The sequence below is a fragment of the Syngnathus leptorhynchus genome, chromosome 2 (genome assembly GCF_054491065.1).
Source record: "Syngnathus leptorhynchus isolate UIUO chromosome 2, UIUO_Slep, whole genome shotgun sequence".
Classification (NCBI taxonomy): Eukaryota; Metazoa; Chordata; class Actinopteri; order Syngnathiformes; family Syngnathidae; genus Syngnathus; species Syngnathus leptorhynchus.
The window spans coordinates 13,612,360-13,630,798 of NC_141196.1; the positions used below are offsets into that span (position 1 = coordinate 13,612,360).

General features: G+C 40.6%; 2 protein-coding genes across 8 annotated transcripts; one reads left to right on the top strand and one right to left on the bottom strand.

Moving 5' to 3' along the window:
* Positions 1 to 249: 249 nt before the first annotated feature.
* On the bottom strand, positions 250 to 12,545 carry tmem255a (transmembrane protein 255A). Of its 7 annotated transcripts, XM_085906321.1 has the most exons (13): positions 11,984 to 12,539; positions 11,528 to 11,654; positions 11,307 to 11,454; positions 11,069 to 11,210; positions 5,731 to 5,873; positions 5,182 to 5,244; positions 4,371 to 4,460; positions 3,284 to 3,346; positions 3,111 to 3,199; positions 2,708 to 2,776; positions 2,390 to 2,552; positions 2,176 to 2,313; positions 250 to 1,386 (listed from the first exon to the last, which is right to left on the bottom strand). In XM_085906321.1, exons 4-13 carry the CDS (start codon positions 11,106 to 11,108, stop codon positions 1,243 to 1,245), a joined length of 1,002 nt encoding a protein of 333 aa, XP_085762447.1. In that variant the 5' UTR covers positions 11,109 to 11,210; positions 11,307 to 11,454; positions 11,528 to 11,654; positions 11,984 to 12,539; the 3' UTR covers positions 250 to 1,242. The 7 variants fall into 7 exon arrangements, with proteins under 7 accessions (XP_085762447.1, XP_085762446.1, XP_085762448.1 ...); XM_085906320.1 differs by lacking the exon at positions 11,528 to 11,654 and having other exon boundaries at positions 11,307 to 11,527; positions 12,466 to 12,545; XM_085906322.1 differs by lacking the exon at positions 11,528 to 11,654 and having other exon boundaries at positions 11,307 to 11,527; positions 12,476 to 12,539.
* On the top strand, positions 10,899 to 18,236 carry atp1b4 (ATPase Na+/K+ transporting subunit beta 4). The gene is made up of 8 exons (XM_085906326.1): positions 10,899 to 10,955; positions 11,363 to 11,579; positions 13,999 to 14,127; positions 15,614 to 15,718; positions 16,007 to 16,206; positions 16,414 to 16,470; positions 16,727 to 16,819; positions 16,896 to 18,236. The coding sequence occupies exons 1-8, from the start codon at positions 10,899 to 10,901 to the stop codon at positions 17,055 to 17,057; spliced, it is 1,020 nt and encodes a 339-aa protein (XP_085762452.1). The 3' UTR covers positions 17,058 to 18,236.
* The last annotated feature ends 203 nt before the right edge of the window (positions 18,237 to 18,439 follow it).

Below are 18,439 nucleotides of genomic sequence, written 5' to 3' on the forward strand. Positions count from 1 at the left end.
GTATTGTGGTTTATTGAAACAATCTAAAATGCCAACTCAGCAAATCGACAGGTTTTGTCATGTCTACAGATTTGACCATTCATTTGCTTTTCGAAGTAAATGTGTTAAATTGTATTTGTAGACGTCATGGTCAACCTGTAAGTATTGTTTAGGACTTGAGGTCCAGCATGAAAGTTGAGTGCCAGAAACATCAAATGTGTCAATGCAAAACAAACTTTAATAGCAAGACAGAAAAAAGTGCGACTCAGCAGCCCTGAGAAACTGGTTTTCAAACAATGAACACATCAGATGAGATTTTCAAGGTCTAGATTTATCTCCGTTTCTTTCTTGTTCTCACCCTTTCATGCATTTCTTCATCTCCTTTCTGCAAGCTTCACGCCGACTGCTCCAGCATCTCTTCTCATTTATTGTTGGCGACTAATTACAAAAAAAGGAGGTACTGTTTGGAGTCTTGAGTTTCTGGCGGGAAGCATCAAGTGACAATACAATAACCAGAGTTTGAAATGTCATAACATCCCTCCAAAGACTTTTAGGACAAGATCAGAGTCCATGTTTAAATACAGCTTACCTGTACACCACAAGCATTTGATACCTTCTGTCTGGTAACTCATAAGCTTTCGAACCTATCAATCAGCAGTCCCCAACCATCAGGACGCAAAATACCCAGTCTATAGGTTATCTGGTCTCCTGTGTGGTACGGAAACGGAAATATTTTATTGATCATCTCTGGACCTGAGTAACACACTTTGGGTGATGGGACCAGCTTGTTGAAAAGAATCAAACACATGGTGGCTCCCATTCCATGTTTCTATTTATCATTTATAATCATTTGTCATATGTTGACACATTTGTGTGAAACTGGTCCCAGGAGAAAACCAAAAGTTGGCGAGCGCTGCTCTAAACCACGAAGGATTTGTAACTTTGTCACATCAAGAGTCTCTCCCCCAAAAAACATGGAGGATCGTAGCATGTGTTTAGCAGAAAGCTGAAAAGATAACAGAATTGCTGTAGTGTTTGAAGACTGTTTGCTTTAAGGCAGAACGATTGTAAACAGATTGCCTCTTCCTGGATTTGCTTGAATGGTCCAGGGCAAGCTTGCAAGCATTGCCCAGACTACCTTTTTGTTTGCTCCCTTTAAGTGGCTCTCAACTCAAAAGTTAGCATCCACCAGGGCCGCCCTCCTGCTCAGGTTCCACACTTTGGTCCTTTAGGGAGGCCCCCGGGGATGACCTTTGAGCCCTTTTAGGGACTGTATGGTGGCGGCTTGTCGTCCGGATGGTTGTGAGGTGGAGAGTAGCGCGGGGGCACCATGGTGGGCCACAGGTGACTGGCTCCGGATTGGGAGTCATCTGACAGGCCAGAGGAGTCAGCAAACATATAGGAACCCTGACAGAAAAGGACAGACAAAAGATTTTAAGTCGAGACGGGCAAGTATCGTCATGAGCCGACACCTGCCTTAGTATTTCAAAGCATCGCAAAGACTACCGATACCAGTAACCGATATCAGTCACTGGCGCCCTCTTGTGGCCATTCCTCTATCATGAGATTAATGGCATATACACAACCATTCAAAAGTTTAGGGTCATTTTGATATGTCCATGTTTTTAAAATAAAAAATTTTTTCAATGAAGACAACATTAAATTAATCAGAAATACACTCTTCATATTATTAATGTGGTAAATAACTATTCTAGCGACAAACGTCTGATTTTTAATGGGATATCTACGAAAGTGCATAAAGACTCATTTCCAGCAAGCATCCCTCCAGTGTTCTAATGGTGTAATTGGTTCTAATGGTTCTAATTGTGTTAGGAGGCTAATGGATGATTTGAAAACACTTATGCAAGCAATTATGTTAGTTTTCATGGAAAACTTAATAATAAAAAAAAAAAATGAAATCCAATTTCAGCTGTATCACCCAGCCTTGTTTTTTTCAACTTTATAATGTACCTTTGCTCATGTGAATGCTTGACAGTTAACACTTGAACATCCATGATTTATCATCAGTACACTAATAAGTGAAGGGTGCTACATTAAAAATGTGCTCTAAGTGACATCACAAAAAGCCACGATGCACCAAATATACCCGCAATATTTGTTTTCATAAAATCCCGCCATGCACCGAGGCCGCAATAAGTGAAGCGCAAAGTGGCGAGGGATGGCTCTCCACAGTACCTGTGCGTCATAGGCCGTGTATGGCGGCAGACAGGGGGCAGTGTTGCGGTAAGCATTAGTGCGTTGAGGAGCCTCAGAGGAGACTGAGGCTGTGATGGCTTCCGGTTCCGATGTACTTTCTGATGTTTGCGCCGGTGTCTGACACAGAGAAAGCATGAATGGCGTTTCGCCCGGCGTATGCTCACAAAAGTCGAAAAACGTCTTCCTATCCCACCATGTCTTTGAAACCGCCCAGCACCGCAGCAGTGATGATGCCCAGGAAGAGAGCCACGATATTTAAGATGGTGGCCGACCATAACAGGTGATAGAGGTGCACCACGTCTTTGCAGCTCTTCACATCTGTGTACTCGTGGTAACCGCCCACCACCTCTACGCGGCTAATACAGAGAAGAGCGTCAATAGTAGTCAGGCGTCTAAAGTTTAACTTTGGGTGTCAATCAAACAGAAAGAGCATGCGAGGGGGAAAACATCGAACTCTAAAATTGTATTATTTTCATTTCAAAGACAGCCATGAAAAAAAAAAGCAACTTACTTCCAAATCATAGATGGTTTCTTAAACCTTTTCGAACCATCTCTATTCTGAAGTCCCATTGGATGCTCTCTGAAACAAACGTTAAAAGAAAAAATAAACATTCTTTTTTCTGGTAGCTATTAAAAGTATGAGGTGCTGTATAGGCCAAAAATAATATTTATATTAATGATTATATTTGTTGTCTTTGCGAGAGTTTTTGGGTTAAGGGAGAGGGTTTTTGATGACTGATCTTTTTTTTTGTGCGAATGTGAGAGTTTTATTGTCTGTGTGAGCGGTAAATATAATTTTTGGCCCAATATCAAAGTGTTCCCATACAAATGCCAGAAATCACGGCGAGCGTCACAAAAGCAGACGGCTCGCTTCCAAAGTCGTGCTGTCATCGGACCGCCCCGCTGGTACTCACTTGCCACAGTTGTACAGCTCGCAGCAGTAACATGTTTTGCTTCTCACGCGCAAGTTGCAGGATGTGCGAGATGACGTCTGGCAGGGCACCTGAGGATTGTAACGCATAACATCCCATTTCTTTATTCAACCTTGAATGTATGATGGAAAATACGGGTGGCGGGAATCTCTTACGTCTCGCTCGGACGCAGTCTTAGTAGAGTAGTTACAGCGTCCTGCATACAGAGGCCTCAGGTCCTGCAATGCAATCAGCACTATTTTATTTCATGTGTTGCTACTTCCTTTTTTTTTTTTTGCAGTCACTCAAAGCATGGTCATATTTTTCCATTAGCACCTAATGAATGAATCACTTACAGAAGCGACATCAAGAAGCTTTTCTCGCTTGATGCCCACTCAGAGCTTATTGTCAGAGTGCATTAGTGGTTACTTAATGTTTGAAATGAGGTGCATGAGAGAGAATTTCTCTCACTACCACTCAGCAAGGTACTTATAGCCATATATGTTTCATTTCGTTATGATTTATTCAACTTTGATGTGCTGCCATTGATTAATATGTGTGTTAAGTACAGTTATGATCATAAAATTACATTGGTGGAAAGAATTTGCAAGAAATGCACCTTTTCTAAGAGAGCAAATTAACAGGCCAAACACATTTGTTTGGTTTTAATGGGTTTGTCAAATTATTCTATAAGCCATCTCAGAATTGCACAATTATTAAACAAAGCATAGCAATTAAGGCTGTCATGATCAATTTTTGGGGGAATCTATTATTCTATCGATTATTCAATCACCAATTTTGTTTAGTTTGTGGTATTAGAGATTAAAAGACAACTAAACAACTTGCAAACAATATCACACAACGATTAATAATCATTGTTTTTCAAAGTAAAAGTATCTGTTTCCAAATGTTTTAAATTTTAAATAAAGATAAATCAAACTGGTCTCATGAAGGACTAGAGAAATTATAGAATGATTACTTTTGAGGGCCTCAAATCAGAAGATTTGGACAAGCTTTAGTAGAAAAAAAGTCTGTCTAAACTATGACTGATTATTAAAATATGAGGCAATCAATTTGATAATCGATTTGTTGTCAATTATTCCATTTATTTTGACACTTTTGATCGCAATAGAATATGCAATGTTCAGTCATTTATAATATTTACCCCCAAACCAATGTTTCACAAATTCTGCCAGGGAATGTAAACTTATGAGCCAATTGTGTATCAGCTTTGCTTTTGTCAGAACCTTTAGTTATACTCACAATGTGCCTGGCAGCAAAAACTCCATCTACAATAGCACAGCAGAATGCAGCCACCACTCCAAAGCTGATGAAGACAATAGAAGCCACTAACTGGAAAAAGAGCACACAGCACAGTGCACAATCAGCTTCATGCAGTGCTCACAAACAGAAATATAAGCATGCGTATTGAATTAGTACTTCTTTTTGCACTGCAATTGATTATTATTTCAATGATTGATCCATTTAGGTGACTAATCAATGAATCAAATCATGAAAACAAGTTTTTATTTTCATCACTACACACAAAACATGGACGTTATTTCCAAATTGACAGTGGTGGAAAAATCCACAAATAAATTACCATTGTCAAATTGGCTAAAAAAGGCAGAACCATTCTTTGGCGTTTGATATTTGTTGACTGTAAAAGGAATTCTATGATGATGCCAGTTAATGCAATAAATGGCATCAGCATAAATCATCAGCAACAAGATCTAAAGAGTATGAACAAGTGGTCAGCCATGTGGCATAAGCCGTCACGGCACCCGCTGCGTTGTTGGAAAAGGTGTCACGGGCCAAAGTCATTTGTCACGTTACATCTGACAGCCTCCCACTGCAATTTCCCTCCCCGCATTCCAACGTGGACATCTGGCCTGCTCCTCTTACAGTCTACATCTATTTCTGGATGCGGATCACTTTGCTTGAGTACACAGCGGCGCAACCTCTGCAGGTCCGACTTGGCTCTGCTGCGCTCGGTATTGTGTCATTGCACTGGCACAAACGTGGAGCTGCTCTCAGAGAATAGGCGAGGTGACGCCACCGTCACAATGCTTACCATCTGCCTCTTGTTCTCAATCAAATTGGAGCCAATGATTCCCAGGAAAGAGCCGAACCCCAGCTGGAATGTAAGACAGCAGGTGTTAGGAACTGAGTGTTTTTTTTTATTTTTGATATATGTAGTTTGTTTTTATTTTCTTTTGTTGGATCAATATTTTGACAGATCAACATAGAAAACAGAGAATGAGAGTTAATCATGTTAAAAATGCGAGTTAAAACGCGCCTGTCGTCTGCTTGTAGTGAATTTGAGTACGTCAAAATGCTAAATATGGAGAAAACAAATAAATGGCAAAGAGTTTTTGTCTCACTCAGCCTCTAACGACAGTGATGCTGAATAATGAATGCTGGAAAAATTCACCCCAGGAATTGTGGGTTGGAAACGCTCGCTTACTGTGGCAGTGTGTGTGTGTGTGTGTGTGTGTGTGTGTGTGTGTGTGTGTGTGTGTGTGTGTGTGTGTGTGTGTGTGTGTGTGTGTGTGTGTGTGTGTGTGTGTGTGTGTGTGTGTGTGTGTGTGTGTGTGTGTGTGTGTGTGTGTGTGTGTCTCACAATGAGTCCTGGGTAGTAGCCGCCCACTGTAATGTTTTGCGTCCTGGTCGTCGCCGCCAAGCCAAAAATGAGGATGAGCACTGACACGATGAGCAGCATCACAGTGACAATGATAGATTTCCTTTTCCTCCTTTTAAACGAACCTAGAACACAGAAAACAGACACTTTCGGAAAGTGGTAGTAAATGAAAAACGTCAGCAAATTAAATGTCATAACTCAGTCTGTGTTAAATTATACCACAGGCACCCTGAGGCAGAAAAATGAAATCCTCTTCCACTATATGACAGAAGGTGCAATTAACCTGTTGCCATTTATACACTTCAAGTGACACAAAGGTTCTTGTGTTCAGATACCGTGGACAATAATTCCTAATGGTTTGGAAATCAATTGAAACGTGTGACAGGAAGAGGGCGGAAAGCGACGATGAAATAGGACCTCAGCTACCATCTTGGGCCATCTTGTGTCAGATTGCATTCAAAATCAATAGGGATCATTTACATTATATCTTGATACAGTCATTTTTGAAAGACACTGGGTTGAGAATAGCAATTATGGACAAAGGGCACCAACAGTCTTGAGTTGGTGCTTTGGCTTTGTCGGGACTACAATATAATTTTTTGGTCATATGGGACAAATACATATGGGACAAATGTGGTGCATTGCAGATTTTAAAAGTTTTCATGTGACACCTGAAGGTTAACACTTAGTAGCTTCATCACTTGTCCTGTGATTGAATTTGAATATGTCCCGCCTGACACTTGCCAAAATCCTAGCTTCAGTACAAAGCGTGAAAGGAGCTTTCGGGAACGTTTTTGAAAGCAACACAGTTAGCGTGTAAACAAAAGATACATCAACGTGTCCTCCGGACCAAAGAGGAAAAGGATCGTGGGGATTTTTGAAAGTGCAAAGTTCAAAAGCCAGCCAAAATATGATGCCATCCAGGCAATGTATTTTTCTGGGACATCCCAGCGTTTTTCAGTAGGACAATGCCGAGCCACATTGAGAAAGTTACAACAGCATGGCTTTGATGGAAAAGTGTGCGAACACTCGGCTGATCTGCCAGAAGTCCAGACCCATCTCCCATCGAGAAGAATGAAGCCGACACATTGGGTAGCTGAAGTTTTACATAAAAAAAAAAATCAGGAAGCTTCAACAATAAGTCTCTCAGCTCTCAAATGCTTATTGAGTGTTGTTCAAAGTAAAATTGATGTTACACAGTAGATCCAGCTTTTGTTGCAGGCATCACATTCAAAATGAACAACAGGTTTAATAGTCTAAACATGAAATATCAATTGAATATCCTTACAAATAAAATGTATTATTATTACTATTATTAAATAGGTTTTCTATTTTTATTTATGTATCGATCACACACCGTCTTTGGAACTGGGGTTTGTAGTTTGCATCAATGTCTCTATAATTAGTTGGCAACCATTTCAGGGCGTACTTCACCTCTTGCCCCTGGTCAGCTTGGATGGGCTCCAGTTCACAAGTGGTTTACAAAATGGATGGATGGGCTCATAACTGATTTACTTCTTATCACAGTGTACAATATTGACTGATGAAACCATATGCTTGAGACTACAAACTAATTTCATTTGAGACCATCTTACCATGTTGACATCATACATTGACATGCATGCTGACAGACAGGCGCATTTATAATAAACAGTGCACAAATTCAATTTTTAAACTTGGCCTAACTGTCATCTCAACAACAACTGTTTTGACCACAAGATTGAGAGTGCATGTCCACAGACATTCCAAATGACCTCTGTATTTTGTCACATCACTCTCCATTGCCACAATTACCAACCACAAAGCAATTAGCCTGATAGCAACTCCCATGAGAAGCAAGTTGATTATGTCATCTACAATTAGCCAGTCTGCCTTCTTTTATGCATAGGTGGGGTTACCACTCCCTGTTGCCTTTTTACAAGAATGCATTTGGATATTGGTTACAGCTACATTCACTTTTTATAGAAAAAGGCATAAATAATTGGTCCAGTAACGTCACAACCAGCCGTTCTCAGACAACTCATAACAATCATATTTAAAAAACACAAAACAAATTAAAAAAAAAACACAACAGAGAACATTCACATAGAAGTACTTTTCACCTTTGGGTTTTTAAACTTAGGAATTGTCATAAGATACCCCAACAAAAGACTAGATATGACTTTCCCTCCCAATTACGAGCATCATTCACAGCCACAACATTGTTGCTGTCCCATATTTTCCAGGAGGATGATCCATAAAAAAAAGCATGCAAGCTGCATTGTTTCTACTGGAATAGCAGCTCCATTAAAAAAATAAAATAAAAAAAAACATAAGAATATTCCGATAAATAAATGTCATGTTGTTGTTGACCAAATCATACTCATCTATAAATGCTAACCTACTTCAAGCGCTGCCATCAAGCCACAACGTTGCTGTCTACTATTTTCCTGGTGGCTAATGGAGCACAATGCCTCAAAGAAAGAAGCATATGGTGCCGCACCTGCAGTGACGCGCTGCGGCCTGGGGAAAAAAAAAAGCTGAAAAATATGTCATGTCACGTCAATGTATTGCTTATTATGAACGTCATATGGAAAACTTGGGCATTTTTGAATTTAGCTCCCAGACGAATCACATGTGATGTTCACACAAGACAGACACAGCGTTGACCTTGCACACACACACACCTACCGATGCTGATCTCGGACAGCGTCAGTCCGCTGGACTGGATGCTCGGCGTGGGGGGCATGTTCGACCGCGGACGATGGATCCCCCCGCTTGTAAATCAGACCCAAAGAGCCAAGCGTGACACCTCGACGTCAATCGTTGTAAATATTCGGTTTGGATGTCGGTAGTCATTGAATGGACTGATCTCCTCACGGACCGCAGCTCCCTCCCTCAACCAAGTTCCCTCCGCCCCCCCGACTAAATCCCTCACATCCCGGTGTCTGCTCGCGTCAGTCGGTCTCTGTCCTTGCAGTGTGTCGGTTGTCTGTGAGTGTGGTCGCGGCAATTTGGCTGTGTGCGCATGTCATACACATAAGAACCAAAGGGGAGAAAAAAACAAACACGTATTACACTTGGATAGTTTGTAATCTGATGGATTGATTTGCTACTACAAGCTCGTTTTGTAATGTCATAACAAACATTGTAAATTCAACCATAAAAATCTTTTCATATTGTCTTTACATTTCACAAAAAAAGACATTTAGCCTAATATGCACAATTTTGCTTCAATTAAGCTTGCATCATTTGAACATAATTATTTTTAAAGTATACGGGAATATTACAGCAAATACAAGTACATTTTATAATAAAAGTAATACATTTTTTATATTTAATGTAATATATCACTTAATTTTCACCCCAATTGTAAACTAACCTAAAGTGGGTTGCAAACCTGCATGTTCAACACTTGCCCTCATTGATTTGAAATACGATAAGGTTCAAATCACAGGTGAAAGCTTTTGAGACTGTTTCAGAGAAAATAGAATTTTGTTGTAAAAAAATAAAATAAAACCCAAGATAAATTAAAATCATTTTTAAAATCATCAAAGTCATTTTGGCCGGTGGTAGAAATATAAAGCTTCAAATGCATTGTAGATAAAACTTGACCACAACACAATATTAAATAAAACTGTTTTATGTAGTTCAAGTCAATTAAGAGAGCTTTGCCTCATAACGCCCCTGGACGAGGGTTGTGCGACAGCAGATTGCTATGTAGCCCCATCTGCTGTCAGACATATGCACTTGCATTAAAGAGGTTTTCATCTGAAATCTATTGAAACTATGCAAATTGTCACCAAAAAATGATTACCATATAACACATTTGTCTTATAATTATTGTTTGAAGGTCAAATTGTCATGAGCAGCTCAATTCTCCGTCATGGTGATGAACATGCTCTTCGATTAATTGAAGACTCCAAAAAAGTCCATTGATATTTATGTGAATGTGAATATGTACCTTGTGATTGTGTGGTGACCAGTCCAGTGTGAAAGTATTTGATGTGGAAATGTCAGAATACACAACGAGGCTAGCTAGGGTGAAGCATACAATGAAGTGCAGTCAACCACATTGACGGTTTCCCTGTGTGAAGCTCTCCAAGTTCAAATGCCAAAACTTTCCAGCGCTGGACTCTCATTATAACATGATACAAGAAGTGAAGTGGTCATCATAGACCTCAATGAGCTCCTTTGGCGGGCTTTTATCAAAAAATGCAACATGCTGAGAATAAGTCCCCTTCCACCATGAAATTCCCACAAAGAAACACGCGTGGATGCAAGTTCCAAATATCCAGTAGGTTTTTTTTTTTTTTCCATGACGCAACTTCTCTTTTCATGTAACAGAAAGCTGGCCTCACAAGTGAGTCCTCCTCTCTCACTTGCACCCGGGCTAACACAGTGGTGCTACGTGACTGTTGTGCAGATGGCTTAGTGTGGCGGTGGGAGGGGAGTTGGGGGGGGGGACTCCTTGAACTTGAGGAGTTTATGTTGAACGCCTGCAAAGAGGCTCTGTTAGATGGAGAATGCATGTGCCAACGCATGTCACTGTGGGCATTAATTATGCTGCTTTCAATGCTTGGAAATATTAAATAAAACAGAGCAAAACTGGATAGGCTAAAGCACAGCAGGGTTTTTTGTTTTTTTTGAACAGGTACATGACTGAGGCATGAGGGAAATGATTGGTTGTCTTCCTTGTGTGGTAGCAAGCTATAAATATTGTATTCAGGCTTTGCTTTAGCACAGCTTAGCAGACAATGAGCAACGGTGTGCGTGTGCAGAATGCAGCGCCGAGCTTTCGGCCGTTGCCAAAATGTTCCTTGAGCCCCACCAAAAAAAAAAAAAAAAAAAAAAGCACTTTAGTATCCCACCCCCCATGTTTCTCAGTTCCTGACTTCATTCACTATGTTGGGCGTTTAGATGAAGGAGGCTCTCCACACCTCAGCCTCAAACGTTCTAATGAAACCCCTCAAAAACTTTTGACAAAAAGCAATTTTTTTAACATTCTACATTTTTTAAAGACTCTTTTCTACTACAGAAACTCCGGGTAAGTGCTTTTTTTTTTTCCCCTGTCGGTTTTCACTTGGTCAGGCTTTTGATTTATTTCCAGATTTATTGTAACATTTTCCCCCAAAAAATGTCTAATGATGTGTAAGGTGCTTGCTGAAAAGATGGAGCCCAGTTCCACAGAAGGAGGAGCTGAGGAAACCCCGCTCCCAAAAAGTCCAGTAAGTGCTCAAATGGAATAAAATGAAAATGTTCATTTTAGAATTAAAACAGACTGTTGGGTACTCAAATCATATCTAGTTCTGTGGGGGGGACTCTCTTTAAGAATGCTTACTGTACTTGCGTGTCCCCCTGGGGTCTGCGAGTCCAAACATCTGGACATGAGCTGCCGCATGCGAGCAGGAGGGTCCGCTCCAAGGGAGGTCGTCTCTCGCGATGTGGGGCCGCGAAGGTCACCAGCGGGATCTTATGATCCGCTTAAACAAGGAGACAGGACCACATCATGAATATGCAGCCAAGTGAAGGGTCGTCCTAAATGTCTGTCCTTTTCCCCCGAAAAGAAAAAAAAATACTTTTGACAGAGTTGGACATGTGCGTTGAGCGCCTTTTCTCCCCTTCTCTCCGTCAGCCTGCCAAGGTGATCCTCAAACACGGCCAAGAGCTGGAGGAGGAGCAGGAGGAGCTGGCCGAGCACCGGCCTCTGGAGCAGGAGGACCTCAACTTTGAGAGGTGGAAGCGTCGGCCCTTGCCCAGGAGGACGCTGCACCAGAAGATCAGCGACGTGAAGACCTACCTGTGGAATGCCGAGACCAAGGAGTTCATGGGCCGCTCGGGAAAGAGCTGGAGTGAGTTGACGCGAGGGGAGAGCTTTGATGGGTCTTGGGATTGTTGCGTTTTGGTTGGGCTAGCGGATAAAACGGCTGTGATGAAGCAAATATGTGATGTTTAGTATTCAAGGCCATAAATTTAGGAACAAACCTCGTGCCAGTCAATAAATGTTAGTATCATATAGTGACTTCCCGCTTTAATCAGGTTTAGTCATTCAAATAAATAGAAATGCCATTAATTTGTTGCAGCCGCCTTACAAGGCCATTATTTTCTGTCAGATGTTTTTAGTAAAGGGAAATAGCGCTCTAAAGTAAAATACAGAAGCTTAACAAAAAACACATTCATTTGTTTTTGTTAAGTGTAATTTAGGCCTGCTACCAACAGAAAGATTTTTACAATTTTAAAAGACTTTGTGACAGACCGCTCGTGAAGATTGAAAATCTCAGACGTGATTTCACGGACACAAAGACGAGCAGATGCTTTGGGTGATGGAACCAGAGTGATTCCGTAGAGGACCGAAGGCGGTGATGTTGTAAAATGGCTTTGTCAGCAAGAACATACTGGCTTTGGTAACTATTGTCAACTTTTATACAAAAAAAAAAAAAAAGACATCCAGTGAGATTTTCCACATTCTTCTTTGTCAGTCAGGGTTCTTCTTAAACTTAAAATTAAAAAATGTAAATTTTCTGACGCAATTATCTCAAAAACACCTCAAATCAACGAAAAATCTTAGTCAGGAGTTCAATATCCGTGGTCAAGACGAGGCAAAATCAAAACAAACGCAGTCCATTTTGTCTTCACGGTTGGAGAATGGAGCAGGGCAAAACTCAAGCAGGCCAAAAGTCAAAATCCAGACTCTACAAACTGACATGACTTGTCAAAACAATAACATGACTGACTAACCAAAACGTACTTCAAGATGACAGGAACCAAAACGACACGAAGACAACACGACACTCAAACAACAGCGACCGCAACAAAACGACATTAATGACCCGACTGGAAGTGAGGGGCAGACAGGATTTATATACACGACAGGTAACAAGAGGTAGGTGAGAACAATCAAACCAATCATGGGCACACAGGAGGGGAGGGGCGAGCACACCGACAGAAACCAAGACTAGTGACAAATAGTGGGGACGAGACGTGACAGGGGCCGTATCGTGAAGATATGAGCGTTAAATGCAGCAGCACGGTAGAAGAATGCAGTTCCATTGAGCTTTTCTTTGTTTTTCAAATTGTACCGTATATGGCCCACGCTCCCTAGGTTGCCCACTCACTCTTCCTTTAAAAATGCTTTTGGGAGAACTTGAACACTTCCTCCAATCTAGTGTGTGTGTCACTGATGTTTACATAGGTGCACGGACAATTCCCGAGCAAAACAGCCCGCCTGGGGACGGGGTCCCAGTGGGAGCGCGCCGCTCCAGGCCTCGCGTTAGCCAGAAATCACATTCCAAGCACATCTTAACATGCTCTCCACATCCTCGTTCCCAAAACCGCGGCGACCCCTTTACAATGAACTTATCAGGGAGGCACATCCCCCCTTGGTGCAAGCTAAACACGTTCACATCCTCTCCACAGTTTGCGATGGATATTTGTCAAGAAAAGCGATCTTTAAATTGAGATCAAATCCAAATAAAGCTCTGCTGGATGCTGCAGCTCATGCACAGCTCGCCGTCAGTGAGGGACGGGGGCCCACGTATCCCAGGGAAGAATGAGCGAGTGAGGAAGCGCGTCCATACAATACCAGAACAGGCTGATTGGTGCTCCTTGGAGCTGGCCGGGCCTCCATGGCTGCAAAGGACCTTCACTACGATGTCAACCGGAGGTTCACTGTGTTCCTCAGTGAAAAGACAGCTGGAAGAATTCTCACTGGGCTCGAACAGAAAGGCCTTTGTGGACTCAGGGGACACCAGGCATAGCTGCAACTATATTATCCGACCTGTGGAACGTGCCCACAAAGCAAAATGTCAGTTATTCCAGTTTAGTCAGAAAAGCTAACATGTCATTTTTTTAGGTTTGCTCCATTTTTGAACTAAAATAGGAGATAAAATGTAAAAAGTAATATGAACAAACCCATAGGCCAAAATGATCACAAAATCTAGAAATCCCTTTATTAGGCACTGATGTAAATCTGTGTTATTCTTGCTTTCGAAGATTTCAATGTGTATTTTATATTTAATACAGATCAGTGATCAGATTTTAAAATTCAGATCAGACACTTTTTGATGTGGGTGGTTTTCATTGAAAGTGGAAGTGTATTAATTTTGATCAAATGCACATTTGGGTCATTCCAAATGATTTTATTCCAAATGTGTATGTGCAGATAGGTTTTTGTATAGACCCAGTATAGTTCAGTATTATTACTGTAAGTACAACTCAAGTCTCATGAGTTCCCTTGAGTTCTTCTAATAACTCTTTTCTCTCCCATTTTAGGCCTCATCCTTCTCTTCTATGCTGCACTTTATACCTTCCTGGCGGCCATGTTTGGCGGCTGTATATTTTGCCTCATGTGGTCCATTAGTCCCTACCATCCCACCTATAACGACAGAGTAATGCCACCAGGTAAACGGATCCCCACACCCTACACACGTCATTGGAACATCTTAGGGACCTCGAGTCTAATTTGTTTGAAGAAGCCAAAAATAATGGGAACATAATGGCAATAAAAATTTGTTAGGTGCAGGGTCAAACGTGTTTAGTCTTACAGTCTTGACTGAGACATACAAGATTAAACACTTGGCTTTAATATGTAAACAATTTAACATCAGTAACAGTGATTTTATTATATTGACTTGAATTTAATGACCAAAAAAAGTTATTTTAACAGAATAAATTGACATGGAATTGTAAAATGTAGTGAACCTTGCAAAATGTAATACACGTTGATGTCAATGGTTCAAACGTATCCTAAAGGCGACATCATGGGGAAAAATAACTTTAATTACTTGCCTACCCACCAAATGTGATTTAAACATGAGTAAATCTTAAACCAGCCTACTTCCGAAAATTTGCTTGCACGACGTTTTGCTCGTTGCATAACAGCGGGGCAAATTTACATAAGAGCTGCCCCCAACGTGATTTTCTCCACTCATGACAGATCAGCGAGGTTAAGCAAAGATCGACAGTCACTTTCACATGTCGGCCAGAGTCTGGCCTACACTGTCGCTAAAGTCGCTAAAATTGTGTTATACTTCTTGATCCTCATTGTATTTTGAAAAAAATAACAACAATATTATTAAAATAATTATTATAAGAACTACACACTATCAGGAGATTGCCCCCCCAAAACCCCAAAGTTTCCATTTTCAACGTCCTCAGCAAAATTAACTAACACATCTTTGTCTTGCCTTTATCATCAGCTTGTTGAGTTGAATTGTGAAACATTTGATTTAGTTAGTTTCTAAACATGTCCGTCAAAATATTGTTTTACATGAAAAAAAAATAAGGGAGGACCACTGCTTTAAGGCCGAGTAGCACTAGTGGTACGCAAAAGAATCGGTTCATTAAATCCAGATAAATTAAACTACATTTAAAATATACAATTAAACCAAACATTAAAATAAAGCTTGTGGCTCTGCGTACAAAATATAGTACGTCACAATTATTATTTTTCAAGTATAGTTCAGTTGTATTTAACTTTCAAGATGAAACGGTTGACTTAAACTTAATTTTTAGTTTTAAAAATGTCTTTGAAAGTACTATTATTTAACATAAATAGTGATTGATTTTTATCAATCAAATCATTAAATTACCTTTTTTTTCCCTTTATTAAGTGCAGTCAGTGCATATTCATACATGCAATCCCTTCCAATAAATATGCCTTCAAGGGGGGGACAAAACTTTTTTTAATGAACACTTAGGCCTTTCCCATTACGTTAATGTTGGGTACAAAAGTAGTAGATTTTTTTTTTCAGATGACTCTCGCTGTAAAAAGTTGAAGAACTTAAGTTATCTTGGTTCCCACCCCATCTATAAAGTCGCTCCTTCTGCCTGTGGATGCCCCCTCGGGTCTCGTCACAGTTGACTGTCTGTGGGTCTCCACTGGCAGGTATGACCATGGCGCCACACCTGGAAGGTCACGACATCACCTTCAACGCCTCCGACCGCAAATCGTGGAAGCGCTACGCCCGCTCCATGGATGAACACCTACGACGTGAGTTTGCGTCACTCGAGGGGCTCGGATGGGTTTAACTGAGTTCGGTGAGCCTCATCAGTACCTTTGTCCTGATTTCGCTTTCGCACTTGCATTGCATGCTGGGAAGGGAAGCCTTTGTGTGTGTGTGTGTCTTTTTGTGTGTGTGTGTCTTTGTGTGCGTGTGTTTTGTCCCCCATACACTTCCCTTTTATTCATTCACACTGCCTTAATCAGAGGCCTTGGCAGGGAAGAGCTATTGGGAAGATTTATCCAAGCCCCAATCCCCCTATTTCACCCCCCCCCCAGCCTACAACGATGGCGCGCAGGAGAGGAAGAACATCCGCTGCACACAGGAAAGGTACTTCATGCAGGAGGACTTGGAAGAGGACGCTGAAAGGAAGGCGTGCCAGTTCAAGAGGTCCTGGCTGGGCGAGTGCTCAGGTCTGCAGGACCCCCATTACGGGTACTCGCAGGGGAGGCCGTGCATCCTTCTCCGAATGAACAGGGTAAGGCGGGAAAGGATTGGAATTTTTCAAGGTGGTACAACACGCTTATCTTTTTTTAAACATGTTACAAGATAGAAAATTCCAAAAGCTAAGCCCTCAGTTGTAAGTTATTAGTTTAAAGTGTAAAAATGCCACAAATTGTGATCCTCAAACACTGTAATATTTCAAATACATCTGTTTCATCAAATGAAATATGTTGCCTTCTAGATTCTTGGATATCTGCCTGGACAAGGGAAACCAGTCAATGTGACTTGTGGAGTCAAGGTAAATAAATATCCCTTTTTTATATATGTTATATATCTTGAGAGGGTAAAGTGTGTGATGATGCGGAACCTCTATACAACAAAATTAAATCACGAAAATTCGATTAATACCTTGCAGGATCAATATACCATTGATCCTGTATTACATTTACCCACCAAATTTGAGAGATCTTACTATTTTGGTTTGTTTTCAAACTGTGTTAGAAAAAAAATGAAAACGAAAGGAAACTACAATTATCATTATTATTTTCTTCCAGAGAGGACCACCAGATGCCTTGGGAGAAATTCAGTTTTTCCCAAAGAGTATTTTTGATCTTAAGTACTACCCTTACTATGGAAAACAACGACACGTAAGTGTAAATTCCCTACAAATCATTGTTAAAAAAAAATTGCCCAAACTTTATGTCTTGACATCTGGGCCATCAGGTGAACTACTCATCTCCAGTGGTGGCCGTGCGCTTCTCGGGAGTTCAGTACGACACTCACATCCAAGTGCAGTGCAAACTGAACGGAAAGGGGATCATCAACGACTCACCCACCGATCGCCACCTTGGGAGTGTCACCTTCTTCTTGGACGTTGGAGCGTAGGACCCCGCAGGAAACTCATCACACTATAAATACTCATTATTTGACATGTCATTTTCCCTCTGTATGATGCCCGCAAACAAGACACCACAAGCACAATGGCATGAATTTCCTCATGAGATCAGATTAATCAAACTAAACTTCCCCTGGATATGTTTTCCTTGCCTATGCAAATCCAATTTAGAATGAAACCAGTAACGCTCTTTAGAACCATTGTAGGAGCATATAGAATATGCACATTTTTGTTCTTCTTAGAATGTTTTGGTGAGACCATACTAATTATTTGTGCTTGTAGTATTATTTTTTTTAAACGTGCATATTTTAAGGAATCTTGTGCAATGAAAACAAGTCTTGCACTGTACTCACACAATAAAAGATTGAAAAAAAAAATTACTTAAACGTCACACATCACTTATCTTGATTCCTATGTACATACTCGCAAAAGGGTTCAAGATAGTCAACCATCTGGAGAAATTTCAGGAGAAACCTATCCATAACAATTACAGGTGATCGATCGTCTCTAAACTTATGAACGCCTAGTGTGACTTTTGCCATTGAGCTTTTTGGCAGAGGGCAGTAATTGTGCATTCAAAGATGTTGTTCAATTTAAGTGCAACTAAAGTTTATTGTGAGTTTTTGGTTAATTTTGGAATTGAACATGAAAGTCCAATATTAATTACTTTTTTGTGAATACTAATCGACGATAGAAAACTTGCTTTTGAAAGTTCCACATATAAGTGAACAGACAATTTAAGATAACCATAGACTGATTTAAAATACTTGTTTTTTTTTGAAAGATTATTCTGCTCCAAATGTGCTACTAAACTGTATCAATGTTGTAGCCTATTTATTCCTATGGCAGTTGCACGACGAGTTGTACTGTTAATTTTGCCTGTGAAATGAAAATAAACGGAGGAGGCAGTGGTGGTTTTCTGGCATGTGCAACACGTGCGGTCACACAGGGCTGCATTGCTTAGGGCAAAAATGCCAAAAAATAAAATGTATTACCTGAAATCGTTTCCATCGTGTAAAGGCATGACCATGACTGGCGAGCATTATATGGGGAATTTACATTCCCTTATGCAGGATTTAACTCTTTAAGAAAATCTTGACATCTTAAAGGTTGTCATGATATTTGCAATAGTTGAATAGGGCGCCATTTAAGCTCAGACTGCCACTGGGAGGAGGGCATACTTTTTGTAGTCATTAACAAGTTGGTTGATTGGTTCTTTAACTCCTTTTGTTCAACTGAAGAAATGTTTGATCTATCTGTGTGTTTTGTCAATAAATCCCACTATTTGGTAAAAATATGGAAGTGTTGATCTGTTATTATGTCACAAGAGACTTGGTGTGGGGGGGGGGATCTAAATTTAAAATTATTTTGG